The sequence below is a fragment of the Triticum urartu genome, chromosome 2A, assembly GCF_056163025.1.
Source record: "Triticum urartu cultivar PI428250 chromosome 2A, HENAU_Tu73, whole genome shotgun sequence".
NCBI classification, from domain to species: domain Eukaryota; kingdom Viridiplantae; phylum Streptophyta; class Magnoliopsida; order Poales; family Poaceae; genus Triticum; species Triticum urartu.
The window spans coordinates 499,918,732-499,943,057 of NC_141874.1; the positions used below are offsets into that span (position 1 = coordinate 499,918,732).

Genomic DNA, 24,326 nt, shown 5'->3' on the forward strand with positions numbered 1-24,326 from the left:
ACTGTTGGCACCCTGTGTTGTACGTCAGTGTGGAGCCTAGCAGCAAACATGTATCTCGTGAACGTCGTCATCAGGAACGTGCAATGTTGCAACTTTAAAATGGGGCGGAGGCAGGCAACGGCTGCGAGCCGAACCGACCGAAACGTGCGGCTCCGCGTGACTAGGGTTGGAGCTTTTCCTGCCACCAACTCACCAAGTTGGCAAGTTGGAACATTCCAGTAGCGCTTTCTGTACCGAACGCGCATAGCCACAGCTCGGAGAATCTCAACAAGCACATGATCATGACTGCAAGTCTGGAAGCAACCGGTGGGAGACCTCACCTCACCAGTCACCAGCTTGACTGACAATAACTGAACTTAAATGCAGCCAAAACATCAGGACTTGCACTGTCTGGTCTTCCAAGAGTGAAATACACACAAGGATTTTTGCCCACCATCTTTGAAAACAGCTTCAACAGGGTTACATATGCTAGTCACCTCGTAGAGAGGACCTAGCAACAAAAAACCTAAGCAACAATTTTGAGGCCTTTTCATAAAGAAAAAAAGAGAGCTTGCAGACAAAAGCGAGCATCTCCACTGATTAATCTCCTTTTCAGAAGCTAGGGACCCCCGTGGTACAACATTCCCTCTTTTCTTGGTGCTATACCAAACCTCTCTTCCACCACTCCCCCAACACTTCCGGAGGAAGAACAAAAAAACAACTCAAGGTCGTCAGTAGAAGAAACTAGTAATAACCAAAGCTTACAACCTCACAACGTCACAGGCAAGCCGTAGTTGTGGAAGGACCGGATCACGCCGCCGTGGCTCGCCGTCACTATCACCATGTTCCAGGCAGCCGATATCGCCGAGAGACAGTCAGCCAGCCGGGGGCCATTGACAGGCTTCGCCGAAGTGAGCTTCTCCTCTGGCCACGTCACAGACCCCCTCATGCCGTCCGCGAAGAACCATGTCCCAGGGGAACGGCTTTCTCCTCCATGGCGGCGTAAAGCCGACGCGCTGGCAGATTTCTCGGGCAAGCGGGACGGCTTGACATGCCTGTCTTGGTGCACCCCCGGCCATGGCACCGCGGTTGTCACGTCCTTGGAGAAGAACATTTCGCACGATCGAACCGATTTGGCTTCACCTTTCTGTGAGGCGCTGCTTGAGTTGTCAAAATTCCATATGTAGACATTGGAGTCCATGCCGGTGGATATAAGATATCTGCCATCTGATGTTAGTGATGGCGATGAAAGAGCCTTCGACTTCCAAGGCCCTGCATCGTAAAGCACAAAGGATGGTGTTAGGATCACTGAGATCATGAAACGTAAACATGTGAAAACGGAAACGTTCTAAGCCAATGAAGGATGGAAACTTCTGCAAAAATATACGTGCCTTTAAACTTTTGGACGATATCAGCACCATCAGCAACTCGAATCTTGGAATCTGTTGATGTAACTAGGAATCTAGGGGAATCACTTGTACATAACTGCCAAGTGCCAATCACAAATTAGTTTATCGGCATAACAATTACTTCCAAATATACTACCAGTAGAGAATATCATGGCAGATATCACACCTGCAGACTCTTGATCCGATTGGCAGCAGATTTCTTTTTCCCTTGCATAAACAATTCTTTGTCTAGTTGGATGTCTTCACCTACAGAAACGAACTGCTCAGCTGAGAGTACTATAATATATCATTACTAAGAGACATGCAAAGTAACAAAAACCACATGGATGGTAAGTGTTGACTTCTATGTACCTGATTGATCGTAGAAGCGACAAACTCCTCCAGTCGTGCCAACAACAAAATTCTGATTTACAGAGAGCATGAATTAGTATTCAGTAATGCAAAATAATCTGCAATAACATTTTGATCAGATCCAAACCTTTCCATCTGGTTGGTAACTAACAGCAGATATAACATTCCTGGTATCAGCCCAGTTGACGACCCGCTTGTGTAGAACATCCCAAATGCGAACTTTACCATCTATTGAACCACTGATGAAGTATCTTTCGTCAGTAGGATTGAACTGAACACACGTCACTGTTGGCAATTTCAAAGGAAAGTTAAGTTCTTATTCATGGAAATATTGAAACTGCAATGGCTCAAAATTTGGAGTATACGATAAGACTCTTTGCCACTAAAACAACAAAACCAGTAGAACAATGTAAGAAATCAACAATGGGCAAGGCACTAGGCCATCAAAAGCACACAACAGTTGGTTTATGATATTTCTGCTTACCGTAGTCTTTGTGTCTGAATACTCCAAGACAAACATCTGAGCCAACTTTCCACAATCTGACTGTCTTATCTTTTGATGAGGTCAACAGACACTGCAGTCAAAACCAAGCCAATGAAGGTAAGCAATTAAGCAAATGTAACAAAAGATAATAATCTAAGAGTATGTTCATGATACATGAAAACATGTTAACAGACAATCATGGTATTTCAGGCCAAAATGTAGGTTGAGTATGAGCATAAGTAATGTGATAGCTCTAGAGAACCAAACGAGAAACTTACATCTGAATTCGACCATGTCATATCCAGGACATCACCTGTATGGCCATGTAATTCATGCAATGGGCTCTCTGTAATGTGAAAACCCTTGCTTGGCATAACTGCAAGTGCACGGCCCTGCCCCTCTTCTAGCTTCGGTTTTAGGATTTTAATTTTCTCTACATGTTCATGAGAGTGGTTCTCTCCCCCATACATTTTAGAATGTGCATCCACTTCTGTAATCTGCCAAATTCTCACAACACAGTCCTCACCACCACTTGCTAAATACCAGCCAGACGGACTAAACTTCATTACTCTAATTAAACCGTTGTGAGCCCGGATTTCTTGACCCATATAGACAGCAGAGAATTCCGCATTCTTCTTCTTTCGGTGCTGAACTTTTGTTCTGGATGGTATACTTGTCGTGCAGCTTTTTACATGGACATCAGTCTTGCACATTCCACCGAAACTCCTCTTCTTCATCAAGTTTTTGCACAAGCTTTTGATATCCTTTTTCTTTCCACCAATAGCCTCTTTTGCCTCTGTTGCCAGGGCAGGACTCTGGCAATATGCTCTTCGTAATAACTTTTGAACAGATCGAGAAACACCAACTAAGCTTTCAAACTCCAGAAGAGACAACACCTTATCTGTTGCAACATCCTTGAGAAAGCTAGTTAGTCCGTCATGCCCGCCATTATGAACTACATATCTCTTTCCACTATCCAGATCCCTAATGCAGCAGGCGGCATCAAATGCTGATTCATTCTCAGGTATAGATGAACCCAAAGAAGAGACGTCGCTCATAACAGTCCTTTCCTGCAAGTCAGCACAAGTGTCAGCACTTGTTATCTCTGCCTGACATTGAGGAAGATCCACTTTAGTGGAACCTAAGTCATCTAATCCCATTCCCTCCAGGAATCTTTGCCGCCTTTCTTTAACACTCATTGGCTCGTTTGCCCAAATGTCGTACTCAAATTCCCTTGGCGCCAATCCTTCGCCACTCGTACTACAATCATCTGATGATGAAGGCTCCCTTGCTGAACTAATATCATCAAATGCATCAAAGAAGATATCATCCCTGTCTGAGTTGGATCTTGGCATATCGCACTAAATTTCTTCTAGATTGAGAAAACAATCGGCACAGAGGTCTTGTCGACCAGTGTGAAAGGTGAGTAGTGATCAAAATGTCATCTGCAATTGACAACGCAAATGTCAGGCTGCCGACATGGAATAGAGCAGCCGAGAACATGAGAAAAACATGAAGTACAGTACAGTGGAAATGAACTGAACGCAAAAGAAACGATTGAGTACCCGATATGTCAAGTAATTATCCAGCGATGGCTGACCAACTTTATCAGTTCTATTCTAGCCCAACATCGCATGGTTTTATTTATTACATTAAACTTATGTGTGTACAATTAGATAACCAGTTAGATTATTACATGAAACTAGCGATGGTATAACAGCAACAATCATAATACTATCTACACTTGTTCAGGTACAAAGAAATGCTCATGGCAAGCACTGATATGCAAGTGGGGAAAGTAAGATTAAGGCGTGCAGCAGTCCTGGCCCTGCAGCCAGCAGAGGAGGAGCACAGAGATGCCCCACTCCCACATGATAATCCAACGAAACAAGAAGCGCCAAGGCCTTGGATGGACAAGACAACTCAAAATAAACGAATCACGCAGTTCATCAGCAAGCAGCATTGCAGATCAACTGGTCATCCATCAAGAAACTGCGTACGTACCATGCCAGGAAGCCTGATGCAAGGGGAAAACACAAGCACAGACGCACAGGCTCTCCTCCCTCTGACCTAGCAACTCCTAACCCAACTCCAAATTTAAAAATAAAATGGCAGAGCACCGGGGTCCTGCTCACCAACAAGGCAACAGCTCACCAACACAGCGCTGCCAAACCGTACCCACGTTGGGCATCCCGCCGCGCCGGCAGAGGAAGCAGGCGACCAACCCACACGGGCAGGCGGCGGCGGAGGCCACAAAGCAGCAGCGGCAGCGGCATGGCGCGCAGATCCCGAGGGGAAGCAAGCAAGCAAGCAAGCAACAGCTAGAAACAGCGCAGAAAGGCTAAAGAGACAAAAGTAAAAAAAGAAGGGCCATACGTATAGGAGAGGAGAGGAGGACGGCACGTAAAAACAGCTGCTACGCCGTAGCAGTAGTACTTTGGCTGCTGCGTCTGCGTGCCACCGGAGGGAGAAGCGCGGGCGGGGGGCCAGCGACGTGCGCTGCCGCCGCGCGCTGGCTGCTCTATTTTAACGCCTACCACTACCGCTACGCCGACGGCCGGACGGGCTCGGGCGTAGGCGCGTGGCTGGCCATTAAAGACGCGTCTTTACGCTGCTCCTCTCATCAATCAAAGGGAGAAAGATGCGGCAGCGATCTCTCGTTTTTGATTTGCGGTGCTTTTTTGGTTCCTGTGCACAAATGGCAGCGCTAACAAATGAAACGGATTTATTTTTCGGCGCCTCCCCTTCGTCTCAGATGAAAATGAGAATTTAACTGCATCGCCACAGATGAGTACAAAAAACTGCAAGCCATAGTAGTAAATGCGATGTGAATGAAAACGGATCGTCTGGTAGTTACTAGACAGAGTGATCTCGACAGAACGGCGCCATTCAACGGGGATAATCTGGTCGCACTGGTGTTCAATTCAGTTGTGTGCTACTACTAGAATGTGGGAAAAGCAACGCTCGTCCGTTTCAAAATGACAAAAACACAAAAAAGAAGTCCCTTTCCTGAAACAAACGTTCGAAGCTTCTGGTGATTACCGGCGCTCCGATCGCAACTCGATGGGCAAAATTTGCAGTTGAATCTCAGGCGGCGCAAGCAAAACGAAGGCGGGCTAAAATCCAAGGCTCGGAAGAAAAGAAAGCAAATACTACCGAGCCCCCCAAAATAACGAAGCATATCCCACTGCCCACGAACTGTTCCATTCAAACAGGAACGGCCACAGAGGAGGAGAAGGAGACACTCCGTATAGCAAATCACTGTGCCATTCCAGCAACCAAACCATACGGATCGACCCCCCAAAGAAAAGAAAAGAAGGACAGAAAGGAATCGAATCTCGTCACCTTCTCCGCGCGCGTGAGGACTCCGGACGAGGAGAATCGATCGGCTCTTCACGGCGTCGCCTCCGGCCGCCGTCAAGGCCTCCGGCGGCCAGGCAGCCGCGCGGTGCCTGGTGCTGCTGCTGCTCCCGGGGCGGCCGGCGGAGGGTTCGAGGGGGGACAGACAGAGGGGAGGGGAATGAGGACTCGTTCCGGTTGGAGCTTGGGATTGGGGTTCTTGGACTCTTCTTCCGCTCCTTCCGTGCGCTCCCTCCCTCCGTCTTTGTACGTACCTTGTGGCCTTGGTTTCCTAGGCGGTCGAGCTGTTCCCTTGTGTAAATAAATGGAGCTGTAACGCTAAATCGCGACGCGGTCCGCCTTTGATCGGTCGCATCGCATTCTCCGGCCCGGTGCTCGGCCGGTCTTTTCCCCCATCTTCTTCTGATTCTTGATTGGCTGCTGCTGCGTGTCCAACGGCATGGAAACCTACGGAATTTTCGCTGGGATTGCTGCTACCTTCCAAACAAAAGTTTAGAAATGTGAAGTGATTTTTGGGGTTTATTTTGGTCCCCTCGACTTTGAAATAGGAGTAACTTTAATTCTGGGTCCTTCTGACGACAGGTATGTTGTCGTGGAAGTGAGGCGTTTTTTATGTTGTCATACTACTACTTCCTCCGTCTAGGTGTGTAAGTCATCTTACGTTGTGCATCGCGATCAAGGCAGAGAGGAAAACGAGAAAACTTAATGTTTTTTTGCTAATTAATAGCATTGCATGCAATGAACTAATCACTGCATGTTATGTTTGGTAGTCTTAAGTCATTGAAAGCATGCACGGCCCACATATATTATTGGTTGATATGCCACAAGACAAGAAACAAGGGGGGAGTTAATGTACGGTGCCTAAGTGTTTTGGGATTATTTGGTTTTCGTAAGGTGACTTACACACCTAGACGGAGAGGGTACGTCTTTCTGTTTTCTTGAAATTGCTTCCTGCTTCCTCTGTTTTTCAAAATATAAGGCTGTTGATTTTTGTAAAAAAAAGTCAAAATTTTCCGTGTTTAATTGAGTTTATAGCAAAAATATATCGAAGTCTACAATATTATTGTGGTTGTTGATATTTTTCTCTATGAAATTGGCTAAAGTTAGAGAACTTGAACTTTTCAAAACATTAAGGCATCTTTTGGTTCATAGGATAGGATTATCATAGGAATAGGAATCTTGTAGGAAATGAAATGACATGTATCTCAAATCCTATGAGTAGGAATAGGAAACAAGATGTCATTTGGTTGCACCAAAGGAATTTTTCCATTGAGTCTAGGCTCTTTTTTATTTTCCTATGAAATGTGGAGAATAGGAACCAATCCTATGTAGGAATAGGAATCCATTCCTATGAACCAAAGGGCTCTAAAGGAAAAAATCCTATAGAAATCCTATCCTCTAGAATTCTTATGAAATTCCTCTAAACCAAAGGAGGCCTAATACACCTTTTATATTTTGAAACAGACGAAGTATATTCAGATGCAGTTTTGTTTTGTTTGTTTGTTTGGCGGGGAGATGCAGTTTAGTTTACGCATGAGCTACAGTACATTTGTTTGGTTTGGGGCAACCCGCAAGTTGACAATAAAGGAATGGTAAGGAAAAAAACTGACTTGAGGAGAAACATAAAAAATTCACTTCATTGGTGTCATCAATACTTTAGGTTTCAAGGAAACACATTGATATGGCATTAATATCGTTCTATCGATGTGCTATTCTGCCTTCAAATTTAAATCTCGAGATCAGAAATGAACTTGTGAAAAATCTAAATAACCGTAATGTGACTGTGGTAGGGAAAGATGACCAAATTGCTCATTTGTTATTATCTTACACATATCCGAGTAGCTAAAAAAGCTCAATAAAGCGACCATTCCTCGGAATGAATAAAGAGGCAAAAAAGAATTTAACCACATATATATTTTTACATAAATTCAGAATGTAGACTCAAAAGACAATAGTTGCCATTTTTCAGGAAATTACAAAATGGCCCCAGTCTCCTTGAACTCGAATTATTTTTGGAAATGATTACATACCCTTTAGAGCCGATTTTTTTTTCTTCCTAAATCAATAAACACACTCCCTAAAATAAAGAATATGGTTTTTCAATTATTTCGGAAAAATACTATGCTGTAAGAGACCCGGGGTGCACTTCATTATTTAGGCCATCCAACATATCTTCCACATGTGATCTCTCTATACACTATACATAGCATACATTAGAGAAAGAGATGGAGACCTACCTAATTGGCGGCACTTGTGGAACACATCCCGGTTCTTCGCACGCGTCTAGACAAACAACACAACCCTTTGATCGCTCTCATGCCAACAGTTGTTAACTTGCAACAAGTGCCATAGAACTATGGATAAAGGGGCAGCGGGACAGTGATGCATGTGAGTTGGGTTGGGGGGGTGATGGAGCCATGAGCTAGTGGCCTCGATTATTTTCAGCATCTATCGATCTCCCCCTCCAATTGGAGGCTTTTCTTCAGATAACCCACTCACCCCCATGCTTCTTTCCAACGGAAGCCTGATTCGACTTTTAGACCTTCCGATCGTAGAACAAGATGACACTTTGTGGACTGATCGTCCGCGTTCACATGTTGGGCTAGACTAGTACTACGCGCATCGCATGTACTGCTGCTAGTTCACGGGGATAAATAAATGGACGGTGTGCCTTGAAAAGAAGAAGGAAAATGGCCGGTGGCACAGCGTTTTCCTTTGCTGATATGATGTGGACCTAATGCTTGCACCGGGTATAATGATCTTAGTTGTTTTAGATAGATAGAAAAATGATTTAGCGGCGAAAATGTTCCAGCCTACAGGTTAGCGGATCTAATCTGTCAAACTTAGCTTGCATAATTTATACGCTGTATACTATGGGTCTATGGCTGTGTATCTGTGCTGGACGAGTTGCTCCTGTTTCTTGTACCATCGTTTCCGCGGGGCTACAGGTTGCCATATGGCTGTGCTGACGAGCACGTAGTAGGACTTGCAATTCTTTTTTCTTTTCGCGCTAGAAAGGTACTACTAGATGATATAATAACTGAAGAGAAAGCGCCAGATGCACGACTATTTTCCCAGAGAATGTATGAATGTTTCAGGCTGTCTGTCGAGTCTTGACAGAGAAATGCAGTCAAGGTGCCTCTGCTCCGCACATAACTGAACGCATCTCAGACCGGAGCGTCACAACGCAGATAATAGCTAATTAAGCGCTCAGAGAACAGAAAGAAAAGTAAGATATAATCATGGTATGCACGGCAGTTAGCTCTGAAGAAACTCTGAAACGAAGACATCGCTGAGCGAGAGTTTTCAGAATATGCATGCCAGAGGAGCAGACAGACACGGACAGGCAACGGGTAGAGTGCTGAAACAAGCAAGGAACAAACTTTGCAATGCACATGAGAATCAAACAAGCGCGGAATTTAAGGGCCTGTGCGTTGGTCAGGGATGGGCACGCACCTAATTAAGCTTCTGCAGGGGAGTTATTCCATCCAGAGTTGCCAGAGCAGAAGCGACGGGGCTGCAGTGATGTTTTGGGAGGTATGTTTCGGGTTCAGGAAGCAAGGCTAATGCTCATTAGTGGGAGCGGTTTGTCTGGGACGAAGGTGGTGAAGAAGAAGAAGCAGGCCCTAATGCGGCCATTTGTAGGCAGGGATTAGGCTAAGGGCGACAAACAGAAATATACTAGTACTCCCAAGTTGTAGCAGTGATACTGTTACCCATGAGCTGCCGCAATGTCAAACACTTTGGCGCATTCGCTCGCTGTGAAGTCAGACGAGACGCTGGATCAACTCCAAACAGCGGGGAGGGAGATTACACAAAGCGAAAGCATGTGGCTCTCAGCTCGCCCCGTCTAATCCCGGCTCGGGGTTAGTTAAGATTTCGAAAGCTTTGACGTGGATCCCCTCGCCCTCGCCCTCGCAATAATTTCCAAAAGTGCAGGTCGCCAGATGGACGCCGGCTTTGTTTATGCAGCCGCGTGCTGCCATGGTTATGCTCCACGTCCGGCTCCGCCGCTAACGTACTCCTACTATCACCTCGGGCGGCATGGGTTATTTACGTGCCCGCGCCCGTGTCCATGTGACCGGCGAGCTTTCCGGCGCCAACCATGAGCACGTCCGCCTTGTCTAGCGACATGTTTACGGTCGCGACTTGCAGGGTCGCAGCGCAGATGCCAATGCCAATGCAGAGTGGAGCAAGTGGGGCGTGCTCCGGCCTCCACGTCCACGGCCACCGCTGCGGCGCACATGGATGGATCGTTGGAGCTGGAGCTGGACAAGCGATCGCTTTTCGGGTACGTACGTGTGATCGCCGTGTCGCGTGAGACTGCGAGGCGAGGTCGTGGGGATGCGGCCCAGTGAGATGGCCACGATCAGAGTGTACTATCCCCATGCTATGCTATGCGCGTCCCGGCCTTTTCAGGGGAGGCGAGGCGAGGCGGGCAATGATAAATCTCCTGGATTAATCTGGCGCGATTCGGTATCTCTTTGGATTACCTAGTTAATTCGGATCGTAGGATTCGGAGACCGCCTGTCACTGTCAGGATCATTTGCAGCGAGATATCGATTGCATTATTTATTACTATTAACAAGTAGGAGTGCTCCTATATGCTCTACCAGTTCGTGGACGCACTGGTACGCGGCCGGGCATGCATGCGCCAGGCCACTATAAACTGTCCTTCTCATGATGCTTGTTTTTTAGGAAAAGAAAATCACTCTCATCATGCTTGGTACTACTATAATAATATAGTCGAATATTCTGGAGAACCGACGGAATGTGGACTGAGCTAAAGAAACCCAATAATGTCTCTTCCACTAAACGCACACAACAAACAGCGGCAAACAACGGAGGCTAGGCCCACGTCTTCCCAGTAGTAGGCCGGCCCAATAAGGTGGTTTACTGGTATTTTCATTTATTATTCATCACCTCCTGGATACACGAGAAAAACGGAGTGTTCTCGAAGCGTTCTGCATACTGGATATTGGTCACCACAAAACTGCGACGAAAAGCCTGGCTAGAAGGCAGAGCAGATGCATCCGATGCTGAAGGCGAGCAGAAATCTTGGAAGATAGATGTTCCTTCAAAGATCAAAATCTTCCTCTGGAGACTAGCCCAGCAGTATATCCCAACTACAGACCTCATTCACCGCCGTAACATGTCTACGGTGACAATATGCGGACTGTGTGGCAGCGAGGACTCCTGGCAACATTCTCTTCTACACCGCCATGCTGCTCGCTGTGTGTGGGCATTGCAGAATCCAGACTTGGTTGAGGCAATAAACAGTATCACGGAGCCTGATGATAAACGCTGGGTCAATCCCTCCCAGTGAATTCACTCAAGTTTTCGTCACCCTTTGGGCCATCTGGTTTGCAAGAAGGCAAGCATTGCACGAGAACATTTTTCAAGGCCCCCAAGCCACACATGCTTTTATCATGAAATACTTGCATGAGCTAGAGGCGTGCAAGCCAAAACAGGCTGCTGCTCCGTCACAGGTAACCCCAAACAGATCACGTCCAGTATGGATTCCTCCTCCCCAGGGTGTGGACAAGATTAGAGTGGACAACGCTGTCTCAAGGGCGGCCATCGAAGGCTCCGTCTGTGCGGTCTGTAGGGATTCGCAGGGACACTACTCATGCTCCTCAGCTATGAAGATCCCGGGGGGTGTACTGATGAGGACATCAATACCATTGTTACACCCACAACCCCTGCTGCTATACATACTGGACCAATTGCTAGAGCTCGCGCACACCAATTGAATTACCAGGCACTTTCGTTTCTTGGTAACGGTTCTAATGTTTATGAGAATATGATGCTGCCTAAATTGGATATGTTTGTTTTGCTTACAAATGAAGGGCCTAGCTTGGACAAGACAGATGAACCTTGGAGAAAGTTCAAGCATGGAGATGATGGCATGCGCAAGGGGAACAAGAACGGAGCTACAAGTGATGATTCCAGGACTTTGAAGCCGCCATAATGAGTGCATGAAGCCTTGGACGAAATATACAAGATGCCATTTCATAAGTTTCGTCCAGAGGCTATTCTAGGTGCTGCGTCGCCTTATTTTTGGGACAGCCCCATGTAATTTTGAAATACTTGATTATAGGCTGTTTTTAGAGTCTGTATGTGTGGGGAAATAAGAGTTAGGGTTGGTTTCGGACCCCTCCTCCAAGGGCCACGAAATTTCCCCCTCTCTCCTCCATATATACAGCCCTTAGGGCATCGTTTAGACTTTGGGTTTTGTTTAGATTAAAGTTCGCCATAGCTGCAACTTTGTGTTCTTCGTTTGTGTTCAACGACCAGACAAAGGTGTCACAGAACCCCACCTTGATCAATAAAGTTTTCCTCTTATATTCGCAATATCCAGATTGCAATCTTAGTTTCTTGCTTGTTCTTCGTTTGCCTGCAGGAAACATACCTTCGTGGTCAGGTTGATCGTGCCCCGGCATGGTCAATAACCTCTCGGAGTTGGTTTAGCGGTTGCTAAGGCGCGACGTCCTCGCACGTTCGTAGTCGTTTCGTCAAAGTCGACTTCCTCCAAAACGATAGCCACCATCTCATCGAAAGACGGGACACCTTTGCCTCTATCAAGTGGTATCAGATTTTTCCAGGTTGCTCGGTGAGATTTTACAGTTTCTTATAGTTTAGATCGAGTCTGTCTTCATACGTATAGTCCACGAAAAAGCCAAAAAAGTTAGGATTAGTTCATACTATCCGAACCAATCTGAGCCTTTGCATAATCTTTTCTGTATTTGCTTTGTTGAATTTGCGGTTGCATTGTCGTGTCAAGTTGCTGGTCTTAGCGTCTAGTTCTTTAAAGTTTCAAGTTCTATTCACAGGTTGTCACGTCGCCGCTGCCATATATCACCACCGCATCATCATCATTGCTGCTGCCATATACCACCACCACACCAACTTCATCGCCACTACCATATATCACCACCACATATTCACCACCAATCCGAGTCCATATACGCCACCACATATCCGCTGCCATCACGCCAATTCGAGTCCACCTGCAACATATATCCGCCACCAGTCCGAGTTCTACCAGATTCATCTCCGCCATCAGTCCGAGTTCCACTAGATTCATCTCCGCTACCAGTCCTAGTACGAGTCCAGTATTTTGTTACTCTGTTTTGGATTTCCAGATCACGCCATACTTCGAGTCGTGACAGAGTAGGACTCCCGAACTTCCGTGATACCCGCAGTAGAAAATAGTTCCAGTTTCAAAAAAACTAAGTCTAGAAAATTCTGGATAGGCACTTTAGACCATTCACTACAAAAAAATACACTTCCGTGATGATACGTGTTTGTCACAGTAGGTCATGTTTTTTGTCATGCATGTACATCCATGACGATTTTATGACAGAATCAAGATAGTCATACCTGTGTTGCCGTAGAAGTGTTCCATGACATTACCAAAATTATCATCACAGAAGTGTCCACTTCCATGACGATAAATCGCGCGTCACAGAAGTGCTTTCGTCAAGGGTGACCGACACATGGCATCCACCGTAAAGGAACGCCGTTAATCTATCGGGTTGGATTTTGGATCCGATAACCCGTTAACAGCCCTGACTAATGGGAAATTTCCACGTGTAAAATTCTGATTGGCCGAAGGAAACACCTGTCAGCTCGCCAGTGGGTCAGATGTCGCCCGTCCATTGGAGGAGACATGCCTATGATACGTAGACACGTGGCTGGGCCCAACAGAGGCACATATAGATTAAAAAGGCCGGCCCAGTCAAAGGCCCGTAGAACTTAATCAGGTACTAGTGGGCCAGCCCAATAACGACCTGCTTAATAAAGGCCCATTTACGGCTCGAAGCCAGATCTGGCCCGTTAATTGTTTGCCCAATATTTGGGCCCATTTACGGTCCGAAGCTAGATCTGGCCCGTTAATTGTTCGCCCAATATTTGGGCCCATTTGCAGCCCAAAGCTAGATCTGGCCCGTTAATTGTTCGTCGAATATTTGGGCCCAACTATAGCCCAGTGACTTTCGGCCTATTAGAGGCCTGATGTAGACATGGGCCCATTTCAGCCCGGTGTGACTTTCGGCCTGGGAATGGCCCGTGCTGCCCATGGGCCATATATGGTCCGACGGGACATCGGGCCCACTAACTACCCATGCTAAAGGTGGCAACAGTTAAGCCCAACGTGACTTTGGGCCTGTTAAAGGCATGTCGCGTAATTTGACCCGTTGATGCCTGTGCTAAGCTTTCGGCCTCTTAAAGGCCCATGATATCAGTGGGCCAACTAAGGCCCGAGATATGTTTTGGCCTGGTAACGGCCCGTGAGCTAACTGGGCCCAAAACGACCCGGTCTACATTTCGTCTTGCTGAAGGCCCGTCGACGACTAGTGAAAATTGAGGCCCAACATGCATTTTGGCCTGCTAAAGGCCCGTGGTTTCATCTTGGCCGTAACAGGCCAGTACAATATTCAGCCTGTTAATGGCCCAACGCTACCTGGGCCAAACTAAGCGCTGGGTCGACAAAAGGCCCAACTAACATATAGGCCTTTGTAAGTTTGGGCCTGGCGCAATGTGTGAAGGCCCCAATCATTCGGGCTCAAGAAAGACGCAGGCCGGCCCAATTGTGGCCCGCTAAAAACCTGGCCCGTTAGGGTCGAATGTTTCGGTCCGGTCGACTACATCTGATTTTTTTTAGATAGCGAATGATGGCAGTAACTAGTAGGAATTAAGAACAAACCTACTCTATACAATAAAGAAATTACGGCATAGTAACTAAGAATAAACCTACACTATACAATAAAAGATTTAAGGTATATTACATCCACTTGGAATCGAAGTTTGCCACCAGTGATCATAAAGCGCAACGAAGAAGCAGATTACAAAAACTGGGCACCATTGCAGCGTAACAAAATAATACTGAACCGAGACCACTTCCAAGACAGTTCAAGAAAGGTTAGCCTTGCGGGGGAACTGCTGCGCAAGCTACTGAGCAAGGCTGTGAGACCGGCCTAGCATGTCGGTTATAGCTTCCAGGTGTAGCTGTTTAGCGATGAGGTTCTCATTGGTGTTCTCCGCAATCTTTCTTAGAGATAGGACTTCAAGTCGAAGTTGAGTTGCAGAATGCCTTTCTGTTAGAACTTGGGACTGAAGAAGTCGAACTGATTCAGACAACAAATTCTGTGAGCTTGTCTGACTGTTAGTCTCAAGTAACTTGAACACTGCATCAAGACAAGACTTTGGGGTTGTCTCGCTATCTTCAAGATGTTTTGCCTTCTTTGCTGGAATATATGTTGGGTTTGTCTCACAGCCTTTAGCAGACTTGTGCATGCCATTAGGCATATCACCCTGAAACAAAGCAGAGAGATGACAGGTTTTGCACGTGTATAAACAAAGATGATAACTGTTCTGTCAATTCTATCCAATTTCAAATTAGAAAATAAAGAGTAAGTTCAAAATATCAATAGCATAATTTGGCATTGTTCATAATGCGGGGAGCTTCACCACACTACTGGATTACCATGTCAACATAACAAGCATAGATGAAGGGCAAAGAAAATCATTGTATCTATTTTGGATAATGTGCATGGCATGTTGTTCATATCATCAGCCACATCAGTAGGATAAAACAGGAGATGACAAGGTGCAAACGTGGGCTGCTTCACCACACACTGGATTATAGATCCACAAAAACAAGCATACATATAGGGAGTATTAAGTAATGTGCATGGTATGAATAAGGAATTTGATTTTACAAGTAAAACTTAGAACTTACGGTTCTTATGAACATGCATTTTGGTAGAAACAACAAACTAAACAGCAGTAAACGATAGGGAGTATGAGCAAATTGAACAGCAGTTGAGGATAAAGGCTTTAGAAGGACTGACTTACACTAACAGTTAACACCGGCTTTATAATGCCCTTCTCCATGTCAAGGGAAGGATAACTCAAGAATTTCAGCACAGAATCTTCTTCATAAGCATTGCCTGTACTCTACATTTTGTAGAGAGTAATTATAGATATGATAATACTGGAAGGGATAGAGGATAATGAAGATCAGATGCAGATTGATGCTACATAATCAACTACCAATCCCTGGAAGTACAAGTGTTACATGACAAAATGTACTGACAAGAGCAATGGGCTACACTTCTGCACTGGCATTGTCTGTGTATTCTACTTGTTGGTAAGATTAAATATAGATCTAATCTTTTTTAGTAAATGGTGGGCGAGGGAGATAAGATGCATAATGCTACAAAATGAACCAATCCCTCTTCCCATAATACAAGAGTGTTTTGAACACTGGTGTACTGTACAAAACGTTCTTATATTATGGGACGGAGGGAGTAGTTGTTAATGTAAGCACAGTGATAGACCACTGAAAGGATCGATATGGTTGACTAGAGGGGGGGGGTGAATAGGCAACTACCAATTTTTAGCTTTTCTTTACCAAATTAAACTTTGCATCAAAGTAGGTTGTCTAGATGTGCAACTAGGTGAGCAACCTATATGATGCAATAACAACAAGCATACAAGCAAGCAAGGGTAGAAACACTAAAGAGCTTGCACAAGTAAAGGTAACAGATAACCAAGAGTGGATCCGGTGAAGACGAGGATGTGTTACCGAAGTTCCTTCCTTTTGAGGGGAAGTACGTCTCCGTTGGAGCGGTGTGGAGGCACAATGCTCCCCAAGAATCCACTAGGGCCACCGTATTCTCCTCACGCCCTCACACAATGCGAGATGCCGTGATTCCACTATTGGTGCCCTTGAAGGCGGCGACCGAACCTTTACAAACAAGGTTGGGGCAATCTCCACAACTTAATCGAAGGCTCCCAACAAGACCACGAAGCTTCACCACAATGGAATATGGCTCCGAGGTGACCTCAACCGTCTAGGGTGCTCAAACACCCAAGAGTAACAAGATCTACTAGTGATGAGTGGGGGAATCGAAAATCCCTTGGTGGAAGTGTAGATCAGAGCCTTCTCAACCACTCCCGAGCAAATCAACAAGTTTGATTGGCTAGGGAGATAGATCGGGCAAAATGAAGCTTGGAGTATTTAATGGAGCTTGAGCAATAAATGGAGCTTGGGGGAGGAAGAGGTAGGTGATAAGGAAGAAGGGGACTCCCTTTTATAGTGGGGGCAACAATCCCGTTGCCCCCCACCAACCAGCCCCGCACAGGGCGGTACTACCGCTGAGAGGGGGCGGTACTACCGCCAGAACAGCGGTACTGCCGCGCCAGCCAGCGGTACTGCCGCGCTGAGCAGACTAGTAGGGAACAGATCCAACTGCGGTACTACCGCAGTGGTAGGGCGGTACTACCGCTCCAAGAACGGTACTACCGCCACTATAACCGTGACTAGTGCCGCAAAACCCGACACGAGAAAAAGACCTCTCGAATCAAGGCGGTAGGAGCCAAACTGCCCAACGGTACTACAGCAGTGGGGTCAAGGGCGGTAGTACCGCTATGGAGCGGTACTGCCGCTTGTGACCCTTCGCCCGTAGTACCGCAGGCAGTGCGGTACTACCACTGGGGTGAGAGAGAGAGAGGGAGAAGGGATCTCTCAAAGAAGCTGAGGACCAGGCGGAGGTGCCAGGCCCCCAGCGGTACTACTGCTGTGGCGCCACGGCGGTACTACCGCTGCGGAGCGGTACTGCCGCCCGTGGCTTCTCATCGGTACTACCGCTGGGTGCACGGTACTGCCGCTTAGACCCAGATAGGACAAGGAAGAGAGGAGAGATCTCTTCAATGGACAGGAAAAGCTCGGAGGGTGAGAAGCTGATGTGTACGTGATGATTCCACCCATGCAAAACCCCAGCGGCCCCCCTCTTGATAGTACGGTGCCCTCTACGCAACTAGTCTACCGAGAAAGAAACGAAAGAGCTACACCGTCTTGAAATACACTCCGAGGGAAAGAAGGCATCTCGTGCCAGGGGAGAATCTGTGAATTATTCAAAGCACAAGATTAGTCCGCAAACATGTTGTCATCAATCACCAAAACTACCTTGAGAGAGATATGCCGTAACAATCTCCCCCTTTTTGGTGGATTGATGACAACTAGGGATTTGCGCAAGGAAAAGAAATGAAACGAAGAAAACTAAGAACTACAAAATATAGACGGGCTCCCCTAGAATGTGTGCACCTAGAGATGGCATGACACACACATTCGGATCAAAACTCCCCCTATATTTTATAGTCCAACAATACTAAGCATAATATATATGAGAGAAGTGAGTAAATAGGACAAGCATGCATCTCACAATAAACTGCAGTACTCTGAAATGACATAAGTAATAAGGTAGCGATAGGGAGCATATGTCTTACACCATATGACTAGAACTTAGGTCTCACACCAAACCAAACCAAAGAAGGAACACACAACAAAACACAAGACGACTCAAAGCACGACACAAGAAGCAAATCTCCCTACACTCTCTCCCCCTTTGGCAGCGAGACACCAAAAAGGGCATAGAGTGACACTACGACTCCAGGTGATGGGAGACGGAAGAGCTCGAACATCACATCTCTGCATCTTCATCGTGGGTCGAAAACTGCTTGGCATCGGAGTCGGTCCAGTGGCAATTCTGATGAATCCAGTCCTCCTCTTCAATGATCTGACCCTCAGACCCACTGGCAACAGTTGCTCCCATCTGACGCATGAGCTCCTTGTGGCGCGTCCTGGCATGCTTCTCCGCCACATGAGTCATGTACTGACCATGAGACTCCATGCAGAAAAGCTTCTTCATCCTGCGCTTAAGCTTCTGTGCCCACGACGGTTCTGCACTAGAGGAGCCAAAGTTCTCCTCATGATCATCAGTAGCAGCCTCACCCTCGGTCCCCATGATAGCAGCAGCAGCAGCATCAGCAGACGGACCCCCTGTGGCAGCAGTAGCAGATGGACCCCCTGTGTGAGGCGCTGTCCAGTTGTCCTTCTTCCTCAGACGCTTGATCTCATGAGACACCAAGTCTCCAGTCTCTAGCAACACTCTGGGATAAGTCTGTGCCCAGGCCCTCTCAATGAGCCTCATGATGAATGGACCATAGATAGGACACTTGCGCTCAGACACGGTAGATAGAAGTTCAGACCACATGACATGAGAGATATCCAGGCTCTCTCCAGTGCTTGCGTCCTTCTCATGCTAACAGAAAAGGAGCATGTCCACGAGGTAAGAGTGGACAATATCCAGATTCCCGATCCGAGGGAAGAGAGTCTCACGGAATATGCGATGAAGAATGTCCAGATACGGAGACAGCTCATAGGTCTTCTTCTCAGTTACTGGGTGAACCTTCACAGTGCAGTAGGGCCAAAGGGCTTGCTTGTGGGTGGATGTAGCATTGCGATGAGGACGGAAACCGACAGGAGTCTCAAGCCCAGTATCCACCACATCAAGTAACTCCATGAAAGCCTTCCACTTGACAGAAAGCAGCTTGCCATTGGTCATCCATGTCAGAGTCCTGTCGACATCCGTCCCAAGATGGACGGTGGCATAGAATTGAGCTACCAAATCCGCATCAAAATCCTTGTTGAATTGCATGATCCTGAGAATGTTCAGCTGAGTGCACATCTGAAGAGCTTCGCCAAAGTACTCTGGGTCCTTCTCCATAGCATCAGTATCAATGGAGCGAACATCAACAAAAAGATTCTTCTTGGCCTTGATCACATCAAAGTAGATGACAAACTAAAAAGGGTTCCAGAACGGGCGGTTGACCAAAGAGGGTTCTTGGGCCACCGCATAGGGGTTGCGGCGACGCTTCTCCCAAAACTCCTTGTTGGTCATCTCAGTCACAGTCTTCCCTTTGGGTTTGTGGGCGGCCCGCTTCGATTGCTGAGGAGGTGGAGGAACACTTGCAGATGCACTTGCCGGAGGCGGTTGGGTGCTCGAGGAACCACCGACTGGCTCAGAGGTACGGTAGCATTTTGATGTGGCACGCCCGGGGTTGATACGGCAACCTTGCTGCTCGGAAGGGTCATCACATGGAGCCAAACACAAGAACACGCAAAACAACTAGAAAGAACGAGCATAAGCCAACAAACTCAACAAAAGATCAAGGTAAGGCAGGAAAATGATGGAAGTTGGCATGCAGCGGTAGTACCGTGACCTGCCCGCGGTAGTACCGCTCCACAGCGGTACTACCGCCCTTGACCCCACTGCTGTAGTACCGTTGGGCAGTCTGGCTCCTACCGCCTCGATTCGAGAGGTCTTTTTCTCGTGTCGGGTTTTGCGGCACTAGTCACGGTTGTAGTGGGGTAGTACCGTTCCTGGAGCGGTAGTACCGCCCTACCACCGCGGTAGTACCACAATTGGATCTATTCCCTACTAGTCTGCTCAGCGCGGCAGTACCGCTAGCTGGCGCGATAGTACCACTATTCTGGCGGTAGTACCGCCCCCTCTCAGCGATAGTACCGCCTGTGCGGGGCTGGTTGGTGGGGGCAACGGGATTGTTGCCCCTACTATAAAAGGGAGTCCCCTTCTTCCTTATCACCTACCTCTTCCTCCCCCAAGCTCCATTTATTGCTCAAGCTCCATTAAATACTCCAAGATTCATTTTGCCTGATCTATCTCCCTAGCCAATCAAACTTGTTGATTTGCTCGGGAGTGGTTGAGAAGGCTCCGATCTACACTTCCACCAAGGGATTTTCGATTCCCCCACTCATCCCTAGCAGATCTTGTTACTCTTGGGTGTTTGAGCACCCTAGACGGTTGAGGTCACCTCGGAGCCATATTCCATTGTGGTGAAGCTTCGTGGTCTTGTTGGGAGCCTCCGATTAAGTTGTGGAGATTGCCCCAACCTTGTTTGTAAAGGTTCGGCCGCCGCCTTCAAGGGCACCAATAGTGGAATCACGGCATCTCGCATTGTGTGAGGGCGTGAGGAGAATACGGTGGCCCTAGTGGCTTCTTGGGGAGCATTGTGCCTCCACACCGCTCCAACGGAGACGTACTTCCCCTCAAAAGGAAGGAACTTCGGTAACACATCCTCGTATTCACCGGATCCACTCTTGGTTATCTGTTACCTTTACTTGTGCAAGCTCTTTAGTGTTTCTACCCTTGCTTGCTTGTATGCTTGTTGTTATTGCATCATATAGGTTGCTCACCTAGTTGCACATCTAGACAACCTACTTTGATGCAAAGTTTAATTTGGTAAAGAAAAGCTAAAAATTGGTAGTTGCCTATTCACCCCCCCTCTATTCAACCATATCGATCCTTTCAATTGGTATCAGAGCCTCGTCTCTTTATTAAGGACTTTACCGTCCAAAGAGTATGGTTGATACCGTAGACGGTGTGGAGGAACACTCCGGTGTGAATCCGATCTCGTCTACGGGAGATGGGGGAACTTCGGTCTCTCATGAGGAGTTCAATGTGGCCTTGGAGACATTGAAAACCTCCATGACGACCGAAGTTGAAAGCATGTTTACTAAATTTCTTGAGGGGCTTAAACTATCCACCGCACCGTTGAAAGTGGGTGATCCCGCCAACAAGGTGTCGGATGCTATCCCCGACAAGGGGGAAGCTAGTAGTGAAAAGGCTCCTTCTCCTAGTGGCAAGAATGGCACCGGCATCTTTGCCCATGTGGAACCACCACTTGTTTATGGTGGACCGGTTCCCTCCACTCATTTGAATCATGCCGGTCCTCCCCCTAAGATTGTGAAAAATGAGGATTTTGATTCTTGGGTTTACCGCTTTAAACGTCATCTAAATCATGTGAACTCTAACCTTTGGAGAATCATTGAAGAAGGTTTCTATCCACATGATCCAAGCAACTTCACTCCTCGAGAAGCCGCGGACAATCAATTCAATGAGAATGCTCTCTTCATCATTCAAGATGCAATTCCACCCGAAGACCTACCTCATCTTCGTCCCTTCGCCTTGGCCAAAGATGCATGGCATTGTGTCGTGTCTCTCTACCGAGGAAGCGCAAGCATTCAACGCTCCAACTATGAAGTGGTACAAGATGAGGCCGATGAGTTTGCAATGAAGGAAGATGAAGAACCTCGTGAGCTTTATCGGAGAGTAACCAAACTCGCGGTCTCACTACGAGATCACGGGAGCAAGGACACGGATGACAATTGGATCAAGCGCAAATTCCTCAAGGCAATGATTCCCTACCACAAGGCCATGTCCTCCGTCATTCGTCAAAGACTGGACTTCCACACTTTGACCTCAAGCGAAGTGTTGAATGAGTTTGTGGCCATGAACATTTTGGACAAGACCGCCGACAATGCGGTGCTCCGTTCTCAATGGGCAAAGAAGCCTAACCTTGCTTTGAAGGCCAAGCTCACCGTGGAAGAAGAAGAAGAGGAAGAAGAGGAGAGCAACCCCGAAGATACGAAGTATGCATATCATGAACACATGGCACTTGCTTCAAGGCAATTTTGGAGCAAGAAAAACTCGAGGCCCAACTTTAGCAAAAACAACTCGAGTGGCACAAGGGGCAAGCAACGTGTAAGGACTTGCTACAACTGCGGCAACGTGAGTCATTTCGTTGCGGAATGCTCGTATGAGAAGAGGGAAGACAATGGTGGCAAACTCATCCGAAAGGACAAGGTCAAGTCGTTCCCCAACAAGAACAACTTCACCAAGAAGACTCCTCCCAAGGCTTTGGTTGTGCAAGAAGAGTACAATGAGGATGATGATGATGATGAAGATGATGAGTCGGTTGCCATGGCCTCTGTTGCCATTGCAACAACGTCACGGGTGTCTCTCTTCGACTCACCCAACGAGAGCATCACCGCCAAGTGCCTCATGGCTAAAGCCACCAACAAGGTAACCTCCAACATCAAAACTACCATCATTAATCATCCTTCCCAAAGGATAGCATTAATGAACTTGAGGGAGCTAATGTGGAGGCTAACGAGTTTGAGGCCTTTATGGGCAAACTCAAGGGAAAATCCAAGAAGCACTTTGTTGCTCTCTTGGAACAACTTGGTGAGGCCAATGACTTGATCGAGGCTCACGAAGACACCATCTCTAAGATGGAAGGGCATAGTCGTGACTATGCCGATGAGATTTCGGATCTTTCCAATGCTCTTGAGGAAGAGCGTGGTCTTCGTTTGGCTCTTGAGGAGTCACACAACGTTGATCATGCTAAGTTAAAGAAAGATTATGATCATGCCCTCATGGTTTCTCGTATGCTAAATTCCGACAAGGCCAAACTCGGAGTTGATCTTGCTAGACTCAAAGAGGAGTTTGATATACTTGACAAGGCCCACAAGGCCTTGAAGGGTATTCACGCTAGTCTCAAGGAGTCTCATGATCAACTTCAAGTGAAGCTAACTAAGGAGAAAGCAACTTTTCCTCATATGGTTTTAATTGATAATGCAAATGCTACTAACCCATGTTGTGAGCATATACATCTTGTTGAGTAAAATGCTAAGTTGAAAAAGCAACTTGAGAGAGGTATTGTGACTTGCATACAGGGCAAGAAGAACCTCAACGATCTCTTGATCAACCAAAAAGGAGGTGTGGCCAAGGAAGGGGTTGGGTACGTGCCCGACTCCAAGAACAAGAAGAAGAATGACAAGACCAAACGACCTCCTACCCTCATGCAAACCTTTGTGAGGGAGGGAGAGAGTGTCCCCGAGGAGAAGAGGAAGAACATTGTCAAGGAGGGCCCAACAAAGCCGGCGATTTTAATCCTTCTTATGTGTTATGTCGTGCTAGTGATGGGCATGTTTATGCCAAATTTGTTGGTTCTCTTCATGAGTATATTGAATGGTCTATTTGGGTTCCTAAGACCCTTGTTACTAACATCAAAAGACCCATCACAAAATGGGTACCTAAAACCAAGTATTGATCTCTTGTAGGTGTTTGCTTCCGGTGGTGGATCATGGTTGCTCGATAGAGGAGCTACAAATCATATGACCGGAAGCAAGGACTTGGTGGTGGACGTGCACAAAGTTCCATCTATGCCCACCAATGTCGAGTGGGGTGACGCCTCATCCTCTAAGGTATTGGGACTTGGCAAGGTGGTCATCTCTCATGATCTCACGATCGAGAAGGTCATGCTTGTTGAGTCCCTTGCATACAATTTACTTTTCGTTCGTCAACTTGCAATCATGGGCTTTGCCACTTTCTTTGATATCGATACCGTGGCCCTCTTGTGGAGCAAGACTCTTAAAGTAGCTTTTGTTGGGCATGTCGAGAATGGTCTATATGTGATTAACTTTTCGGAGCGACCCACTAAGACCGCGACATGCCTAATGGCTAAAGTTGATGTGGGATGGCTTTGGCATCGCCGTTTAGCCCATGTCAATATGAGATCTTTGCAAAGTCTTCTCAAGGGGGACCATGTCCGTGGACTAACGAATGTTAGTTTTGTTAAAGATCGTGCTTGCAGTGCCTGTATCGAAGGAAAGCTACATCAGAAGGCTCACCCTCCCACGACTATCATTTATTCAAAGAGGCCCTTGGAGCTCCTTCACATGGATATTTTTGGGCCCCCATCCTTCGATAGTCTTGGAGGTAGGAAGTATTGCTTGGTGATTGTGGATGACTACTCAAGATACACATGGGTGTATTTATTCAAGAGGAAGAGTGAGACCCAACAAACCGTCATTGACTTTGCAAATGAAGCACAACGTCAACACAATGCAAAGATCTTGACAATAAGAAGTGACAACGGCACCGAGTTCAAGAACTACACCTTGGATGAATTTCTTAGTGATGAGGGAATCAAGCATCAATGTTCCGCACCATACACCCTTCAACAAAACGGTGTTGCGGAGAGGAAGAACCGGATGTTGATGGATGCGGCAAGGACCATGATGGCGGAGT

At 46.9% G+C, this 24,326-nt stretch overlaps 1 protein-coding gene across 3 annotated transcripts; it reads right to left on the reverse strand.

Annotated features, from left to right (window-relative positions):
• Positions 1–405: 405 nt before the first annotated feature.
• Positions 406–9,186, reverse strand: LOC125538196 (uncharacterized). 3 transcript variants are annotated; one of them, XM_048701478.2, is made up of 8 exons: positions 9,040–9,186; positions 2,502–3,668; positions 2,224–2,314; positions 1,867–2,024; positions 1,740–1,791; positions 1,555–1,634; positions 1,371–1,464; positions 406–1,251 (listed from the first exon to the last, which is right to left on the reverse strand). In XM_048701478.2, the coding sequence occupies exons 2-8, from the start codon at positions 3,576–3,578 to the stop codon at positions 749–751; spliced, it is 2,055 nt and encodes a 684-aa protein (XP_048557435.1). In that variant the 5' UTR covers positions 3,579–3,668; positions 9,040–9,186; the 3' UTR covers positions 406–748. The 3 variants fall into 3 exon arrangements, with proteins under 3 accessions (XP_048557435.1, XP_048557433.1, XP_048557436.1); XM_048701476.2 differs by lacking the exon at positions 9,040–9,186 and adding an exon at positions 5,569–5,864; XM_048701479.2 differs by lacking the exon at positions 9,040–9,186 and adding an exon at positions 4,600–5,541.
• Between the last annotated feature and the right edge of the window lie 15,140 nt (positions 9,187–24,326).